Below are 17,401 nucleotides of genomic sequence, written 5' to 3'. Positions count from 1 at the left end.
GCCAACAACCTTTTGACTCAGAAATGATCCGCAGATCACCTGATAATTGGGAAAAAGAAGCATGTTCTGACTTTTTTACTTTATCACTTAGCCTCAAAATTGTGACACTAGTTCAACCTACTTTATACTGACAAAACAGAAACTTATATTTAAAGGTGGCTGAAGCTAGTGATTGTTTCAATAGAACCAATTTACTATAAAATGCTGTTGAAGCAGTTCCAGGGTGGGCGGCTCCCTTTCCATTGTCAAGTTCAGATCAACAATATATAAACTGCTTCCAACAGCGAACTTTGATACTTTACAGCAAACTACCATGATCCTCCTGAGGACTGCTTCTAGGAATACACTTGCTATTTACTAGTTCAAGGGCAGACAAGAGATTACTGCAGGAGTTCAACAATTAAATTCTACTTCTGTTGGCAATCTTTTGACTTTGTAGTTCCCAGGATTGAATACAATTTTACACATGTAGAAATGCAGCCTCTCCTGCTGGAAATATTCAGAGTTTAAAGATTTAAGTAGCCAAATAAATGACGACTACTGGACATCTTTGTTTAGGAAATTTCCTTTCTGTGATAATTAAACTGGTAACTTAATTAGCACCAGAATCAACGCAGATGGCAGTACCAGTGCATGTTTGGCAAAAGCTCGAATTTGGCTAGGATCGCTTGCTGAATGCAATGCCCCATTTATAGTGGTGTAGCAAATTTGCATTGACTATGAATTTACAGAACAATAGCAGCAACTGGCCCAGTATAATTAATGATGTGCGGGGGGCAGAACAAGAAAAACACTTTCAAATTCATTCACTGAGGACTGTTTCTTCTTTCAAAATTGATCTGAATTAACTTATGAGCTCAGCAAAAAGCATCAGTTTAGTCAGGAAACATGGTCCTGTTGAAAGGAACGAGATTCCTCTACATTAGAGCAGAGCAGAGTGCAATTACTGAGTCAGTAAAGCATTGCAACATGTCACATTAGGTCAGAGGCTGTTCACAAGTGAAAAAGTAGAAAAACTGAGCATTAACATGTTGACAAGATGCAAATTACCGATTTGTCTTCTTTTTCATTATTGGTGCTACAACAGTTACCTGTGGTGAGTTAGTCACTGGGAATCTGACAACGTAGGCTGGAATAGCTTGCTCAGGAATGGAGAATGAACCTCATCAGTGGGTTGTTACTGGTTCTTGGTTCAAATGGACAAAAATAACGCTGCATCTGTTGCTCAAAGAAGGTCATCCCTTTCCACTAAGAATGGTCATGGGAGACAGTCTTTCTAGCAGCTTTTCAGAAAATGAATAAGCTAAGGAAAATTATTCAGTGAGAGCACAAATGACAAGTCACACGCTTCTCTTCAACATACTGCTGTGGAATCTGACCACTTATTTTTCAACTATCTCCAAGACATCGGCTGAACTTGTTTTTTCAGTTAGAAAATGCACCAAGTGCATGCCGCATTTCCTGTCATTTACCTCACCACATTGTACAGAATTGAACAATGTTTTTCCATCCATCATAAAACTGCAACGCAGTGCCTTCCCTGCCCCAAAACATTCTGAGGGGTGAAATTGATCTATACCAGCAGGGCTAAAAGGGTCTCAGCTAATTGGCTGCATGTTATGGACAGCAGCAGTTTTTAACTTCATTGCTTTGGAAAATGGTAATAAGATTTCGAAGCAACTTTTCCTTTTGTTACACAGAGTGTGTGGAATGAACTGCCAGAGAAAAGGTGGTGGTTGCAGGTACAGTCAGAATGTTTAAAAGATTTGAATAAGTTGGTGAATAAAAATGTTTGGAGGTTTATGGGCCAAGCACAGACAGATGGGACTAATTTAGTTTGGGAACATGATTGACATGGACTGATTGGATTAGACTCCCTACAGGGTGGAAACAGGTCCTTCAGGCCAACAAGTCCACACTGATCCTCTGAGGAGTAACCCACCCAGAACCATTTCCCTCTGACTAATGCACCTAACACTATGGGTAATTGAGCATAGTCAATTCACCTGATGTGCACATCTTTGGACTGTGGGAGGAAGCCACAGCACCCAGAGAAACCCACACAGACACAGGGAGAATGTGCAAATTCCACACAGATAGTCACCCAAGGCTGGAATCAAACTCGAGTCCCTGGCACTGTGAAGCAGCAGTGCTAACCACTAAGCCACCATGCCACCCCCTGGAGCGAAGTGAATGTTTCTATGCTGCATGACTCTATAAGATTACATGCAACTTATAAACAAAACAGGATGTAGCAATTCAATTATTGCAGTCCAACATTATATCATGGTAAAATAAACATATGACAATGTTATATTTTCCATATAGTATCACAGGCATCAAAAGGATACAATTGCCAGTATTCAAATAACTTAAGTATTTTCCTTTTATGAAGATTTGGTGGTTCCTTTACACAGTTAATTACCTTCAATTTTTAGTTTCCATATAGCACTCTAGACATTGTAGGTGACAAAACGGAAAAAATTAACTTTGGAACTAATGGCTTAATATGGCTGCTGCTTAACTACTAAATGCAATATTACAGCAGCAAAGTTGTCATTCCTTTTCAAAGCAAGATGTTCAATTGCTACTTTTCTTTTCACTTGCTATGAGTAGATCAGGCAGACAGTGCCATGTATTTGCCAATCATCGACGTCTCTGAGATCACTATTCAAATGCCTTCTTTGCAAACATTGAATGCAAAGTGTCAGAGAGGAGAGCAAGGACTGGGTTAAGGATTAGCAGCATCATGACCTGCATCTCAACATTTAAAAAAATGCCAAGCATGGAAAGCTTACACAGCATGTATCCCATTCTTCAGCTGCCCCTCAGAATCAAGATCTGAAAAGGGATATTGTAACAGCTCTTTCCCACTCACTCCAAGAACAAATGTGGATTGTTTCACTAGTGTGCATAGTCTATAGCCTATCCATTTGATACAGCACAGCTGTTTGCTGACTGAATGCGAGGAAAAAGATATGGCAAGACCAAAAAAAAAACAGAAATGGAAGCAATATCCAGTTCTAATAACAAAGTAAACAAAATTTGCTGAACTATTTTCCATTTAACCTTGGGACATTTGTTTTCCCCATATAGTTCTACCTTTGTAGGGAAAATCGTTCCCAAGCTGCTCCCTTAGTGACACAAAGTAAAAAGAAAGGGAAAAACTCAACCTTTGGATAAACTAGCACCAACTTTCAATACTGTAGTTACAATAGTAAACTGGGTTTAGCCCTGTGGTGATAGCCTTCTTCATATTGCAGTCCAAAGTAAAGTGGCTGGTGGTAAGTGTTTGTATGAATTTGAAATTACAAAAGAAACCATGTCAAACTTGTCTTAATATCAGAGGTCTCTCCTTGGAAAGTTCTTCAGAGAATTTTTGACAGATTGCATATCTCAGTTTTTTTTAAGCATTCAAAGGCTCAAACCTTGAAAATACATTTGAATATTAACAGATAAATTCTGTGTGCACGTAGCCATTTACAGAGCCAATAAAATAAAACTGGCATAGGAGTTTTCTCCCCAAAGGCATAATTCCAGCAATTCACATACTGATAGATTGAAAGTCATAGGTAACTACTGTATGGTTTATAAGTCAGTTCCATATAAATTGGTAGACTTGGTTTTGTCACATCAACAATATTCTATCTCATTAGAATTAGAAAATTATAAAATCCAGACTTCCTTGCCTTTCTGACAGTGTTGCTGAGTATGTATAAATTTCCAAAATGCCACTAAAACCACATCTCGTGTGTTTCTCTGGAGCTGATCACAACAGCACAGAAGTCGGATTTTACCCTGCAACACAAATTTCATAGCCAAGCTGCATCAAAACAGTAGCAATGAGGAGGAGTCAGTCTAAATATTCTGAAGACAGAGCATATATTTGCTTTCTAAACGACGATATCTCACATGCTTTTAATTTCACTATCTTCTTCCATCTTAGGTTCTCGACTCATTGCCCTTTCTAAACACCCGAGTCAACCACTGACTGCAGCTGAGATAAAAATATGAATGTGTCTATGTCAAGACATGGAAAAGAGCAGTTTCAGAACTTGGATTTAATCTATAACAAAGTATGCTTGACATGCAATGTGATACTTATGTAGAAACAAAATCTTGAATCTACAACCCCCCCTTTCAGAGCAGTGATGTCCACAGATAAAGCTCCACGTCGGTCCCCCCAGGTTACTCTTGGAATAGCTGCTGCTAAAAATGCTTCTTCCAAACCACTCACTGGAAGCAATTGTACTTCACTTGGAATATGGACAAAGATTGAATCATTTGACACCATCAGACATCTAATTTTCTTTAACTACTTTTCATTTCAAAAAACTCATCTTGTCACTGTATTCAGTTAAAACATTTTCCAACACAATGTTCTTCCGGTGCAATCTTTTATCAAGTCTTGTTACAGAACAAGTTTCACAGGGCTTGAACAGAGGCTAAACACGTAGCTAAATATCAGCACCTCAATAAACATCATCTCATCCAAAATCCTACTGTACGTAGAAGCACTAGCAACAAGTAGTGGTCTCCAGCAGTTCTTTCTGATCTGCATTGGCTCCCAGTCTTAAAACCATAGAATCATAGTTCGATACAGCACAGAAGGAATCTGTGCGTGTGTGCCAGCTTTTGAAAGAGCTATTAAATCAGTTCCAATCCCTGGCTACCCACGATCTCTGTAATGTTTCATCTTCAAGCATTTACTCAAATCATTTTTGAAGCCAGCTACTGAATCTGTTTCCATACTATTACAGGCAATGTATTCCATATCAGTACAATTCACTGCATAAAAGAAAGTCCTCATGATGCCTCTAGCCAACCCCCCTACCATGACTTTAAAAGCTGCAACCTCTGGTTAACAAAGGTTCTCCCATTTGAAACCGTTTCTCCTTTTTTTTCCTATCAGAAGCATTAATGACTTTGAATGTCATTATTAAATTTTATCTTCAACTTCCTTGTTCTAAGGAGCACAAATCCTGGCTTCCCCACAATATTATACCCTCCTCAGATCTTTGCAACTTTCCTAAAGTCTAGCACCCAGAATTGAACATGATGTTCCAGGAGCGGCCTAACAAGGATTTTATGGAGAGTTTCACATAACCTCCTTACTACAATACCAAATTCTGTCTTAATAAACCCTTCAACGGTCTTCTCAACTTATCCTCTCACCCTTAAAGCATTTGTGAGCATACAATCCAGGTTTCCGCACAAATTTAAATTGCGCTATTTAGTTTATATTACCTCTTTTCATTCTTCTCAAAATAAATTCACAATTCAATTCATTACATTTCTACATTTCTTTTCTCATGTATATGTCTACTTCACCAGCCTGCCTACGTCCTTGTAAATTGGGTTGCTATCCATCTTGTTGCTGACTAGATTACACAGTTCCATGTCATCTGCAAATCTTGAAATTCTGCCCAGCATGCCCAAATCCAGGTCATTAATATATATCAATCCGTGGGAAACAGTGTTGTTTATTTCCAGTCTGAAAAGCAACCATTCACCACAACTATCTACTTTCTGTTCCTTCGCCAATTTTGTACGCATGCTGCCACTACCTATTTAATCTCACAGGCTTTAAAAATGTCTCCAATATTAAAATCTCACCCTTTTATTCAAATCCCTCTTGATCCTCCCCATTTAAAACACCATCCAGTCCTGAACCCCCTGTTCCTTTGACTGTGGACACCTGTGCAGCCCATCCCTCCCATTCACTGTCATGCTTTTAGCCATCCAAGTCTATGACAATCCTTTCTTCCAGATATTCAGTTTCCTTTCTTTCATTAAGATCACCGTCAAAACCTATGTAGTTTCTGAAGCTTTCAGTTATTCCAACTAAAATCTCCCTTTTTTGGATCTGAGCCTAACTGCATCTCTGCTAAGTGGAACATTTTCCTTGGCTTAGAGCACGACACAGCCAAAGTTATTAAAATGTGTCAAATGTTCATTACATTTTACAGAAGCACTTTAGGTGGAAGAAGTGGACAGCCCTTAAGTTCAGTGAAGATGCTGGACATTAGGAAATATCCTTTGCTACAAAGAAAAGTCAATGGAGGAAAGAATTTTGATAAACTATACAACAGATAATTTATCACAAGCAAGTGAAAGTGGCTTTATGATGGCATTGAATGATTTGCCCAACACAGTTAAATATAGGACAATGACTGTACAGCAATCCCAGTTTGAAATTCAACAATTCATGAAGTATGCTAAATTCTAAAACTCCCTTTGGAATGTCATATATTTCTTGACAGAGAATAAGGTGATTACAATTTCTTTTAGTTTCATCATTCATATATTACTGAATTAGACTCATTTGTGAAAACAAATACCACATTGCAAGATGGAACAATGATTATCTGCCAGATAGATATTCTAAGCACAATTTCACATGTCCACTTGAACTTTCATTTTGAGACAGCTAACTGATTAGATCTGTTAATAAGTGTATTTCAGCATATTCTGCAAGGACAGAAAACCCACATTCAAAACATTTGAGATGCAAATTTCATTAGGCATAATAGGCCAAATTAATGGCGACTGAAAAGGAGAGACATTCACTATTTAATTAAACCTTGGCTGATAAATAATATTAGATCAGATAAGTGTGCATCATTTGCAGCATTATAATGAGAAGAGAATAAAATTAGTTTAAACATAATTAATAATGAGGGAAGATCACTTCATTTATAACAATCGGTTTAGAAGTAAATTGGATTTTGAACAAAACTCCACTCCAGTAGTCTTAAAGAAGTCTGATCAGTTAGAGGAGAAATGTGTATGCTATGGTGAAAAGAAGATTACTGTAGATGAAGTTGACTCTTCTTATGAGCCTCACAATGGCTCCATATCATGTACTAGGAAAAGTTGAACTTGGATACAAAGATTGTAGGGAGCTGCCAAATTGTTACTGAGGAGTTCACACATGCAAGCACAAAGTCAGCCCCATCAGTTATCAACTCTCAGAAACATAACAGTCTGTCAATTTTCCCAACACACCCTGACAAACATTAGAACTTATCCACTAATCACCCAGCATGATTACAGATGATAACAATACAGATGCACATAAATTCCAGAAAGAGCAATTCCTCCAGATTTTTTATTCTAAACAAAAGGACTAGTCAACTGTACTAAATAAAACATCATTGCTGCTAATTTAATGAAAATATTTGAAATTTTTTACTTATGAAGCTTGTTTTAAATTCTGAAATCAAATCGATGATTTATGAGTAAACAAGGTCCTTAACTTAAACCTTGTTCAAGAGCCTCACTCTACAGCCTGTGAAAGATAGTGCTTACTAACACCACCACTGTTATTTATAATGTTACACATATATCTCAGCGAGCATTAAAATCGTTCATCTGAAAACCCGCAGACTGTATTAAACTCAATCTAGAGTACATTCCTTGATGCTCCTAATTCTCCGTGATCTGCTCGAGGTCCTTTAATGCTGTTCCATAATAAATAAAAGGCTGGGATAAGGTAAGAGTTGGATGCTCAACCCAGTGGATGCTGAATCACTAAAAACCTTCAGAAACACCAGCAAGTCTCTTCCTGCTGAGTTCTCATGATACGGACGGGTCACATTTGCTAAACTGCAAACCACCTTTAACTTCTGTACTAATGGATGGTGCGGATGACAGTTACCTCCAAAATTAGGTCTGCCTTTAATACCCACAGAATGGTGCATGAAAAGATGCCAATGAGCAAACGCCAGTGTTTCTTTTACCGGCGCTTTTTGTCAAAGAGGCTTTTCAAACAAATGCTGTATTCTACCTCGGTTCTCAACAAAACAGGCCACACACTTCATTTAATCGTCTCAGACTGAGTACAAACTTGGAACTTATAACTGGAGAGATCGTCAGATTACTTAGTTCCATGTACAGACATGGGAACGAGACTGACTTCAAAAGCTCTGCGAGCGAATCACTACAAAACAATAATGATAACGCCCCCATAAAGAACTATTGTTAGCCTGAGTTTACTTAATGCTTCTTAATCTGGTCGATGTTTAACCCCGTGTTGTGCTGTTTGCTTCAAAGCTTCCACTGAGCTGAAAGGTCAGTGAGCTCATTCTGAAATCTCCGTTCAGGCTATCAGAGAAAAGGCAATGCCTCAAGCCCACACACAATAACACTCACTACCTCAGGGTCTCAGCGGGGAAATCCGTCCCGTCTCTCGATTCTGCTTTTTCCAGACCTGAGCCGCGGGTTCTGCGGCGGAGCAGTTGGTCTGAGAATGTAAGCCCCTGTTGGAAACTTCAGAGAAGTTCAGGGGCAGGTGGAGAGAGTCCTGGCCAGCGGAGTTTCCGCGCTGCAGCTCGGACTCTTTCCACAGAGCTCCAGCGCCCTCCACTGAACCTGCAACTGCACACCCAGGGACAGAGCGATCCCCTCTCCCTCACTCCCCTGTTTACACACTACAGCACTCTGCCTTTCCCAGGACACCTCGACTCAAACCGATTAACCAAAGTGACAGGTTGGAATATCAAATAAATCAGAGAATCGGTGAAGAATTCGGGGTTTTTTTTTGCGTGGGTTCGGTGTCTTTTTTTGGCTCGGTTTGACGGCGTATCGTTCGCAGTTTGCCCCGTCTCTCCGCTGGTTACATTGCAGGAAGGACAACAAGTCAAGAGAGCTTCCGAGAGCACGCTTACCTTCTTTCAGGAGGTGTGAATGGATCACGAAGATGAGGACCGAGCAGACGGCGGCTCCAGCCAAAGCCCAGACCGCTTTCAGGAGCTGCATGCTGAGAATCGCAGGCAGCAGCGTTAGCCTCCCTGACAAGGTACCATGGAGAAAGGAGGGTGCCCCGCTGGAACTCACACACACACACACACACACACAGACCCCTCTGGCACCGAGAGGAATGGCCTTCACTGTGGCGCCAGGGTCTCGCTGCCCGGATTTGCTCGATCCATTCAGCTGCTGCTTTGACGGTTCACTTTGTGTGTGTCTGAGAGAGAGTGTGTGTGTGTTGTGTTAAGAGAGAGACTGGCCAGCCGGACCTCCTCAACCCCTCCTTCCCTGGGTCACTGAGTAAAAGAAGCAGGTGATTGCTGTGGCCCGGGGAGACGCTGGTCTTCACTTCAGTTGAGAGCAGCGGGCCCGCTCCATCCCCGCCCCACACTCCGCCTGATGAAGAGGCGAACGCCGTTCCCCGCCGGCTGCCCCTCGCCGCCTCTGCTCCACGCACTTTTCCCGGGGCTGCTGCGGGAGACGACAGCTCATGGTCTCGGGCTGCCCGGCCACTCCTGTTCCTCCCCCTTTCCCTGTCTTTGACACACAAACCACCAAAAAAATAAATACACCCCCTTCCCCTCCCAGTCCCACCCCGGATCGTCCTCACTCGCCACTCCCAGCAGTGAAAAGCAGGAGCCCTGCCTCCTCTCTCTCTCTCTCTCCGTGGCTCACACAGGAGTCTGTTCACTTCACTCGCGATCCTGCTCCACCGACGGATAGTGCCAGGGGCTGGGAAGCCGCTGCTTTCTGCATTTTGACTTTATTCATCCCCATTGCACGGGGTGAAGGAGCGAGACAACATTGGAGGCTGCTCTCAGTCCCCTTCTCCGTCCGGAGCTTTTAAAATTCCGTCCTTCTTTCGCGGCCACGGCTTGTTGATGTTGTCTGTGGTTGTTCCGGATGGATTCCCCCACCCCTGCCAGCTTCTCTCTCACCGGCTTGCTTCAGGGAAATGCCGCTCCTCCCTTCCCCAGTGAGAGCCAACCTCTTCCCCCCCCTCCCTGTACCCTTTATACCGAAACCCCAGTTCCTGTTCCTGCTGGCGGGTTCCCCCAAATCCCCCTCCCCCGGTTGGGAAAACGGAAAGGTAAATCCCTTTCCTGACGTCAGGCGGAACACATCTGGAATAAGAACTGGCCTCTGGCTTGTGTCCGGGCGCAGAGCACACTCAGTCTGCCAACATCGTGTCAACTGTTATCCAGCAGCCGCTCAGCTTCGTTCAGATCGATAACTGGACCAGCTACAGGGGGGCCGCTTGGGTGTCAGTGTAGCGGCAAGCCTTCAAGTTGCTTGAGGGTGGAAAGTCGCGCATCTTAAAAAAAAGCTGAACTCCAACCACTAGCGTTGCAGAGAGTTCAATTCGTTGCTTCAAGTAGTCTGGTTGTAACAATCCCAATGTGTAACTATACATCCCACTGTAACCAGTATCCCATGTAAATTAAAACTGTATCAATTTTCCCCCCAATACTGCAGTAAACAACTTTGTATCGTGACTCACTGCAGGCTAATGCCACCGATGGAGTAACCGGCCAGGGTCACTTTTTACTGTGTGCACCGTCTGAATCGAGATAACTTCAGAGTGATCAGTCTACCCCCTTGGTAAACATAAAGATTTCATGCTTTGTTTTATTATTCCAAGCCATATATTGTGTCCAAAAACAAATAAATGCTTTTGAATACAAGATGTCATTGACAAGTTAAATTTTTTTTAAAGTATAAAACTACGCGTTTTAGGCCTTTAATGTCCTTACAGATGGGAGAACGGATGATGGCTGTTGCAGTGAAACCTTCAGACAATCAAATCAATAAACCAAGAGATCAAATTTCATGCAGTGTGACAGCTAGAATGAGCATCCCAGCATATTGTACCGTGCAACAAGAGACAGAGAGCTGACTGTCAAATGTTGCAAGCAGTTTGAAGTCCTGCATTCTGATACTGTCTAGAATGTTCATTATAAACATCGGCAAGAAGGACACATCATAGGCTGAGATTGATTCTTGCACTTTTACCTCTGCAGAGTTATCCATTTTCTCAAATCCAGTGATCACACGGGAGGAGTGCTTTTTGAACTTGTGGCAGTGCCATTTTTCAACGAGCTGTTGGGCGCTGTCCGCAGTGCTGATCCTAATAGTGATTGATCACATTGGCAGCCTTATGTGGAAAGTTAAAAATCACACACCACCAGGTTATAGTCCAACAGCTTTAATTGGAAGCACTAGCTTTCGGAGCGCTGCTCCAAATCATTACGTAGAAAGGTTCGACAGATAACTGACTGATGTAATAGAAATATCAGAGTCAAAAGGTGTGGTGCTGGAAAAGCACAGCAGGTCAGGCAGGATCTGAGGAGCAGGAGAGTCAACGTTTTAGGCATAAGCCTTTCATCACATGCCTGATGAAGGGCTGATGTCCTAGACGTCGACTCTCCTGCTCCTCGGATGCTGCCTGACCTGCTGTGCTTTTCCAGCACCACACCTTTTAACTTTGATCTCCAGCATTTGCAGTCCTCACTTTCTTGTAATAGAAATATCGGAGAGTTAAGTCGCAAGCACAAAAATAATTTTGGAAATCACTGAAATCTGATACACAGAAAAATACTGGGAAAGTAGAGCAAATCAGGTAATATCTGCAAAGATAACGTCGACATTTCATATGTTTCTCTGTCCGAATAAGCTCCCTGACCTGTCGTTCCAGCATTCTGTCTCTTCAGCACCTTAGATAAGAAGTTTGCATTTATACCTAAAATGATTATGAAAGGAAACCAATTTGAAAAAAAACTCATAAGAAGCAGCAAAATTAGTAACTAGATAATTTATTTTAATAATATTGGTTGACCAAGAAACATTAGAAAATACTTGCATAAGATTTTGGAATTTGTCAAGGTTAATTGGACATTTAAAAAAAAATTCAAGAATATTGGCATTATAGGTAAGATCAGCAATTATTGTTTATTGCCCATTGCCTGTGAGAAGGTGGGATGGACTGCTTAATGAACTACTGCAAAGAGCCTCATTCTTTTTTAACCTGATAATAATATTCGACATTTCATCCCAGAAACATCACTTTCAACGGTGCAGGACTATCTCAGTCTTCTACTCTTAGTCTCAATTACCTATCCAGCTCTTTGAAAATGTTTCAGCATACTTTACCCTTTTGAAAGACAAAACCAATGATACATTGTGGAAGAGGAGAAAGTGAGGACTGCAGATGTTGGAGATCAGAGTCGAAGAGTGTGGTGCTGGAAAAGCACAGCAAATCAGATAGAATCCGAGGAACAGGAGAGTCGACGTTTCGGGCATAAGCCTTTCATTACGAATCAGTGTTGACTAATATTGTATATCAAAGTCTGTTTGAGTTAATGCTAATCATGTTATGAAAATAATCTGAAAAGGTTGCATTGTTTTGCATCTATCCATAGATTATTATATCAAGGGGTCCTTCTCTCCCTGATAATTTACAGGAATGGGTACTCGGGATATCTATTGGCCCAGCACCAAGGCTCAGAGTCTTCATCTATTTAAGGTTCTACAAGCACTGATGTATACACCATCTTACATTAATGAACTGCAGGCATTGATCAGAAAGGTCAACAACATTATACCTTTCACTATTTTCACTGTGTAGCAGAAAAGGATTCTTACTGCTCAAGGAAGTGCACTGTTAGAGAACTGTGCAAACACACAAAAACAACCAAAGAGGAGGGAGCTATAGACATTGCCGGGGTGGGTGGGTGAGAGCTATCAGGAGCAAATTCAGGAAGGCAAAAAGGCAAAATGGCCATACCTAGTGGAGAGGATGTAAAAGCTGGAGATCAGTGCCTCTCCCTGTCTGACGAAACAGCAAAGACTCTACTGCATGTGAAGTCTGAGCTGAAGTTAGTTGCCATGTGATTTTCTTCTGACTTGGACATGGAGAGATACAATCCCATCAGAACACAGGGACAAGTGCCTCAAGGAACAACCACATCTTACAAGTGCATCTGCACCTGTGCAGGCACATTCACATTGGTGGATCCTTGCACGTTTTTGGTTAGGAAGGCAGTAGATTATAAAAACATCATGGGTGAGCAGGACAAGAGGCAAGAGGCAAAGTGTAGGGCCCCTCAGAGATGGAGGATAGCACTGCCATGCTCAGCTGACCCAATTGCAGGGTGGCAGAAAGCACAGTAAATAAGAAAGGGGTCATGTTCCATGTTTCCAGATGTCAGGAATTCTCAGTGATAGTCATTATGTTGATTCACAGTTTTTAAACACACTCTCCATTGAGAAACTGTCCAAATTCATGGAGACCTACGTGCAGCAGCACTCCAAGTGGATACAGGAGCAAAGCAGTAATCTACACAGAATGCTGCCATATTTTGCAACATTGACTGAACAGTAGAACAGATGACACAAAGATGCTGAGAGTTGCACTCATTTCAGAGCTGGTAATCCTGTCTAGTTAGGCAAAAGTGAGGACTACAGATGCTGGAGATTAGAGTCGAGAGTGTGGTACTGGAAAAGCACAGCAGGTTAGTCAGCATCCGAGGAGCAGGAGAATCGACGTTTCGGGAAAAGCACTTCATCAGGAATGAGGCTGGGAGTCTCAAGGTGGAGAGATAAATGGGAGGGGGGTGGGGCTGGGGGGAAGGTAACAGAGTGTGATAGGTAGGTGGAGGTAGGAGTAATAGTGATAGATCAGAGGGGAGGGTGGAGCAGAAAGGTGAGAAGGAACCTGGACAAGTTGGACAGGTCATGAGGGCAGTGCTAAGTTGGAAGGTTGGAACTGGGATAAGGTGGGTGGAGGGAAAATGAGGAAACTGGTGAAATCCACATTAATGCTGTGGGGTTGGAGGGTCTCAATGTGGAAGATGAGGCATTCTGCCTCCAGGCGGTGGGTGGTTACGGAGTGGCAATGGAGGAGGCCCAGGACTTGCATATCCTTGGAGGAGTGAAAGGGGCAGTTGAAGTGTTTGGCCATGGGGAGGTGGGGTTGGTTCATGCGGGTGTTGAGGAGATGTTCTCTGAAGCGCTCTGTGAGTAGGCATCCTGTCTCCCCAATGTAGAGGAAACTGCATCGGGAGCAACGGATACAGAAAATGACATGGCTTGGTAGGGCGGGGGGTGGTGTGGACCTAACAAGGGAATTGTGGAGGGAATGGTCTTTATGGAAAGTGGATAGGGGTGGGGAGGAAAATATATCTCTGGTGGTGGAGTCCATTTGTAGGTGGCGGAAATGGTGGAGGATAATGCAATATATACAGAGGTTGGTGGGATGGAAGGTGAGGACCAGGGGCGTTCTGTCCTAAATGCAGTTGGAGGGGTGAGGTTTCGAGGTCAGAGTGTGGGTTGTGGATGAGATGTGCTGGAGGGCATCATCAACCACATGGGATGGGAAATTGTGGTCTTTAAAGAAGGGGCCATCTGGTGTGGAACTGATCCTCCTGGGAGCAGATGTGGCAGAGGCGGAGGAATTGGGAATAAGGGATAGCACTTTTACAGGAGGCGGGGGGGGGAGGAGGTGTAGTCCAGGTAGCTGTGGGAGTCGGTGGGTTTGTAGAAGATGTCAGTGTTGAGTCGGTCACTGTTGATGGAGATAGAGCGGTCCAGAAAGGGGAGGGAGGTGTCTGAGATGGTCCAGGTGAACTCAAGGTCAGGGTGGAATGTGTAGGTGAAGTTGATGAACTGTTCAACCTCCTCATGGGAGCACAAGGTAGCGCTGATATAGTCATCAATGTAGCAGAGGAAGAGGTGGGGAGTGGTGCCAGTGTAACTATGGAAGATGGACTGTTCCACGTAACCGACAAAGAGACTGGGAAAACTGGGGCCCATGCGGGTGCCCATGGCTACCCCTTTTGTCTGTAGGATGTGGGAGAAGTAGAAATTATTGAGGGTGAGCACCAGTTCAGCCAAACGAATGAGAGTATCAGTGGGAGAGGAAGAAACGGAGGGCTTGGAGGCCCTGTTTATGGTGGATGGAGGTATAGAGGAACTGGATGTCCATGGTGAAGATGAGGCATTGGGGGCCAGGGAAACAAAAATCTTCAAGGTGGTGGAGGGCATAGGTATTGTCCTGAATGTATGTGGGGAGTTCCTGGACAAGGGGGGAATAGGACAGTATCGAGGTATGTGGAGGTGAGTTCGGTAGGGTAAGAGCAGGCTGAGACGATGGGTCGGCCAAGGTGATCAGGCTTGTGGATCATGGGTAGGAGGTAGAACTGGGCGGTGCAGGATTCCCAAACTGTGAGGTTGGAAGCCTTGTGTGTGAGATCCCCTGGGGTGATGAAGTTGTGTACATTCTGGGAGATGATGGTTTGGTGATGGGGGTTGAGGTCATGGTCAAGAGGTCAGTAAGAGGAGGTGTCTTTGAGTTGGTGTCTGCAGTGCGCCAAACTACCACTGTGCCTCACCTTGTCCACTGGTTAGATGGTGAGGTTTGGGTTGGAATGGAGGGAGTAGAGGGCTGCGCATTGAAAGGGTAAGATGTTGGAGTGGGTGAGGGTGTGAACAAGTTGAGGCAGTCACTGTACTGGTGGCAGTTGGAAGTAAAGAAATCGAGGGTGGGTCTACATCCACAATCCCCTCAATTAGTCTAGAACTCCAGCAGGTGTTGAGCAAACTAACAATGGAGAAAAAGACCTATTTGATTTCATTCTCAGTAACCGACCTGTCCAGGTGCACCTGTCCATGATGGTATTGGTGGAGTGACTGCTGCAAAGTCCTTGTGGAAAAAAATAGTCCGAGTTTCACAATGAAAAAGCTTTCTATTGTGTTGTGCAGCACTAATCATCATGCGAAATGGAATACATTTTAAACAGATATAGCAATTCAGGACAGCACATACATTCAGTGCTGTAGGCCATCATCGATCATTAGCAAAGTGATGGAGGAGTCATCATAAGTACTATCAAGTAGAACCTGTTCAGAAACAACGTACTTACTGATGCTCACTTCAGCCTCTGACAAGGCTCCTCACTTCTGACTCAGTACAGCTTTGGTTAAAACAGCTGAAGTCTGGAGGTGAGGTGAGAATAACAGCTTTAACATCAAGTCAGCACTTAACTAAGTATGCCATTGAAGGGCCCTAGCAAAATTAAAATGAGGAGGAGTGAGCAGGGAAAGATGGTTGGTTGGAGGCACAAAGTAAGATGGTTATGTGTTTTGGAGGGTAATTTTCTAAATCCCAGGACATCACTGTATGAGCTTCTCTGAGGAGTGTCCTATACCCAACCATCCTCAGCTGCTTTCTCAATTCCCTTCCCCATCAAAAGGTCAGAAGTGGGAATATTTGCTGAAGATTGCTCAAGGTTCAGCACCATTTGTGACTCCTCAGATACTGAAGCAAGAAATAGATGATATTCAAACTTGGGCTGCTAAGTGGCAAATAATATTCACACTGCATCAGTGCCAGGCAATGGCCATCTCTAAAAAGGGAAAATCTAATCAGTACTTCTTCACAGACAATGGGTATTACTGCCCCTGAATCCTTCACTATGAACTTCTTGATTGTTACCACTGAACAGGCCTAGCTATATAAACACTCATGACAAGAGGAAGTCAGAGACCAAGGATTTATGTGGCAGATAAGTCACACACCCCATCTCCCCAGTGTCTGCTGAACATTGACAAGAGAGAGTGAAAGAATACTTTCTTCTTGTCTGTGTGGGTACTACTCCATCAACACTCAAGAAGCTCCGCACCATCTAAGACAAAGCAACTCATTTAAATGGTAGGTAATTTACCACTTTCAATTTTCACTCTGTTCACTACTGACACATAATGGAAGCAGTCTGTGTCATCCATAAAATATAATGCAGCAAATCACTGAGATCCCTTAAACAACACCTTCCAAACCCATGACCCTTACCATCTAAAAGGGCAATGGCAGTTGATGAAGGCAGTGGAAAACCACCATCTTAAAAGGCCTCTCAAAGTCATGCAACCTCTGACCTGAAACTGTATCATCACTCCATCAGTGTTGCTGGTCCAAAGCCCTGCAACTCTCTAAAGCACTCCTTAGGACTGTAGCAATTCAAAAAGGCAACTCCCACAACTTCCTCAAGTGTAGTTAAGGATAGATGATAAGTGCTAAATTGCATCACATTAACAAGAAAAAAACACCCAGAGGTAGCCAGTGAGGATGATGATGAGGGTATAAATACTGTTGACCTCTGATGGGCCATCTATGCAGCAAAGGTTGCTCCTACATTGACAGAAATACGGTAGGATCTCAACATGACCACACTGCCATCACCATGATGGCAGACTGCCCTGGGAATCTCAACTGCTAACAGAAATGAAGGAAATAAAGCTATTCTCACCTCCTCAGAGGACGTAAGCAGATTACAACCTAGAATTAGCTAAGATCAGAGGTTATTGCATCAGGCAGGGTATTTAGTGGTTCACTGGGTTTTTTTATGGTAGTTGTGTACTTCTGTTACTTCACACAATGTAAATGATGGCACATGATATCGGATGAATGAGCTTTCACTCTTTAAGGTGAAATGTAAAAGAGGGGAAGTGGTGAAGAGAAGCAACAATGCTTAAAGAGGGGCAGTGAAACAACTGGACAAACATTTTTCACCCATTGGCTGTAAGAACGGATCTATTCCAGAGTTTGTTTTCAAAGAAAATGCTCTGACAGCCACGTCAAAGCGAATTCCAGACTATG

General features: G+C 43.0%; 1 protein-coding gene across 8 annotated transcripts in view; it reads right to left on the bottom strand.

Annotated features, from left to right (window-relative positions):
* The window catches only part of tafa5a (TAFA chemokine like family member 5a), a 575,012-nt gene extending 565,700 nt beyond the window's left edge, over positions 1–9,312 (bottom strand). For 2 of the 8 annotated variants that reach the window (XM_072562571.1, XM_072562569.1), the window contains exon 1: positions 8,670–9,310. In XM_072562571.1, coding sequence (XP_072418672.1) covers positions 8,670–8,760 — 91 coding nt within the window. In that variant the 5' untranslated portion in view covers positions 8,761–9,310. Of the gene's footprint in view, positions 1–8,669 lie in introns of all 8 variants that reach the window. The other 6 variants (XM_072562575.1, XM_072562573.1, XM_072562568.1 and 3 more) reach the window with 5 other exon arrangements.
* Positions 9,313–17,401: the final 8,089 nt, after the last annotated feature.

The sequence above is a fragment of the Chiloscyllium punctatum genome, chromosome 44 (genome assembly GCF_047496795.1).
Source record: "Chiloscyllium punctatum isolate Juve2018m chromosome 44, sChiPun1.3, whole genome shotgun sequence".
In the NCBI taxonomy this organism is placed as follows: domain Eukaryota; kingdom Metazoa; phylum Chordata; class Chondrichthyes; order Orectolobiformes; family Hemiscylliidae; genus Chiloscyllium; species Chiloscyllium punctatum.
Note: the sequence above shows the minus strand (reverse complement) of the source record. Positions and strands in the feature narration are given on the sequence as shown.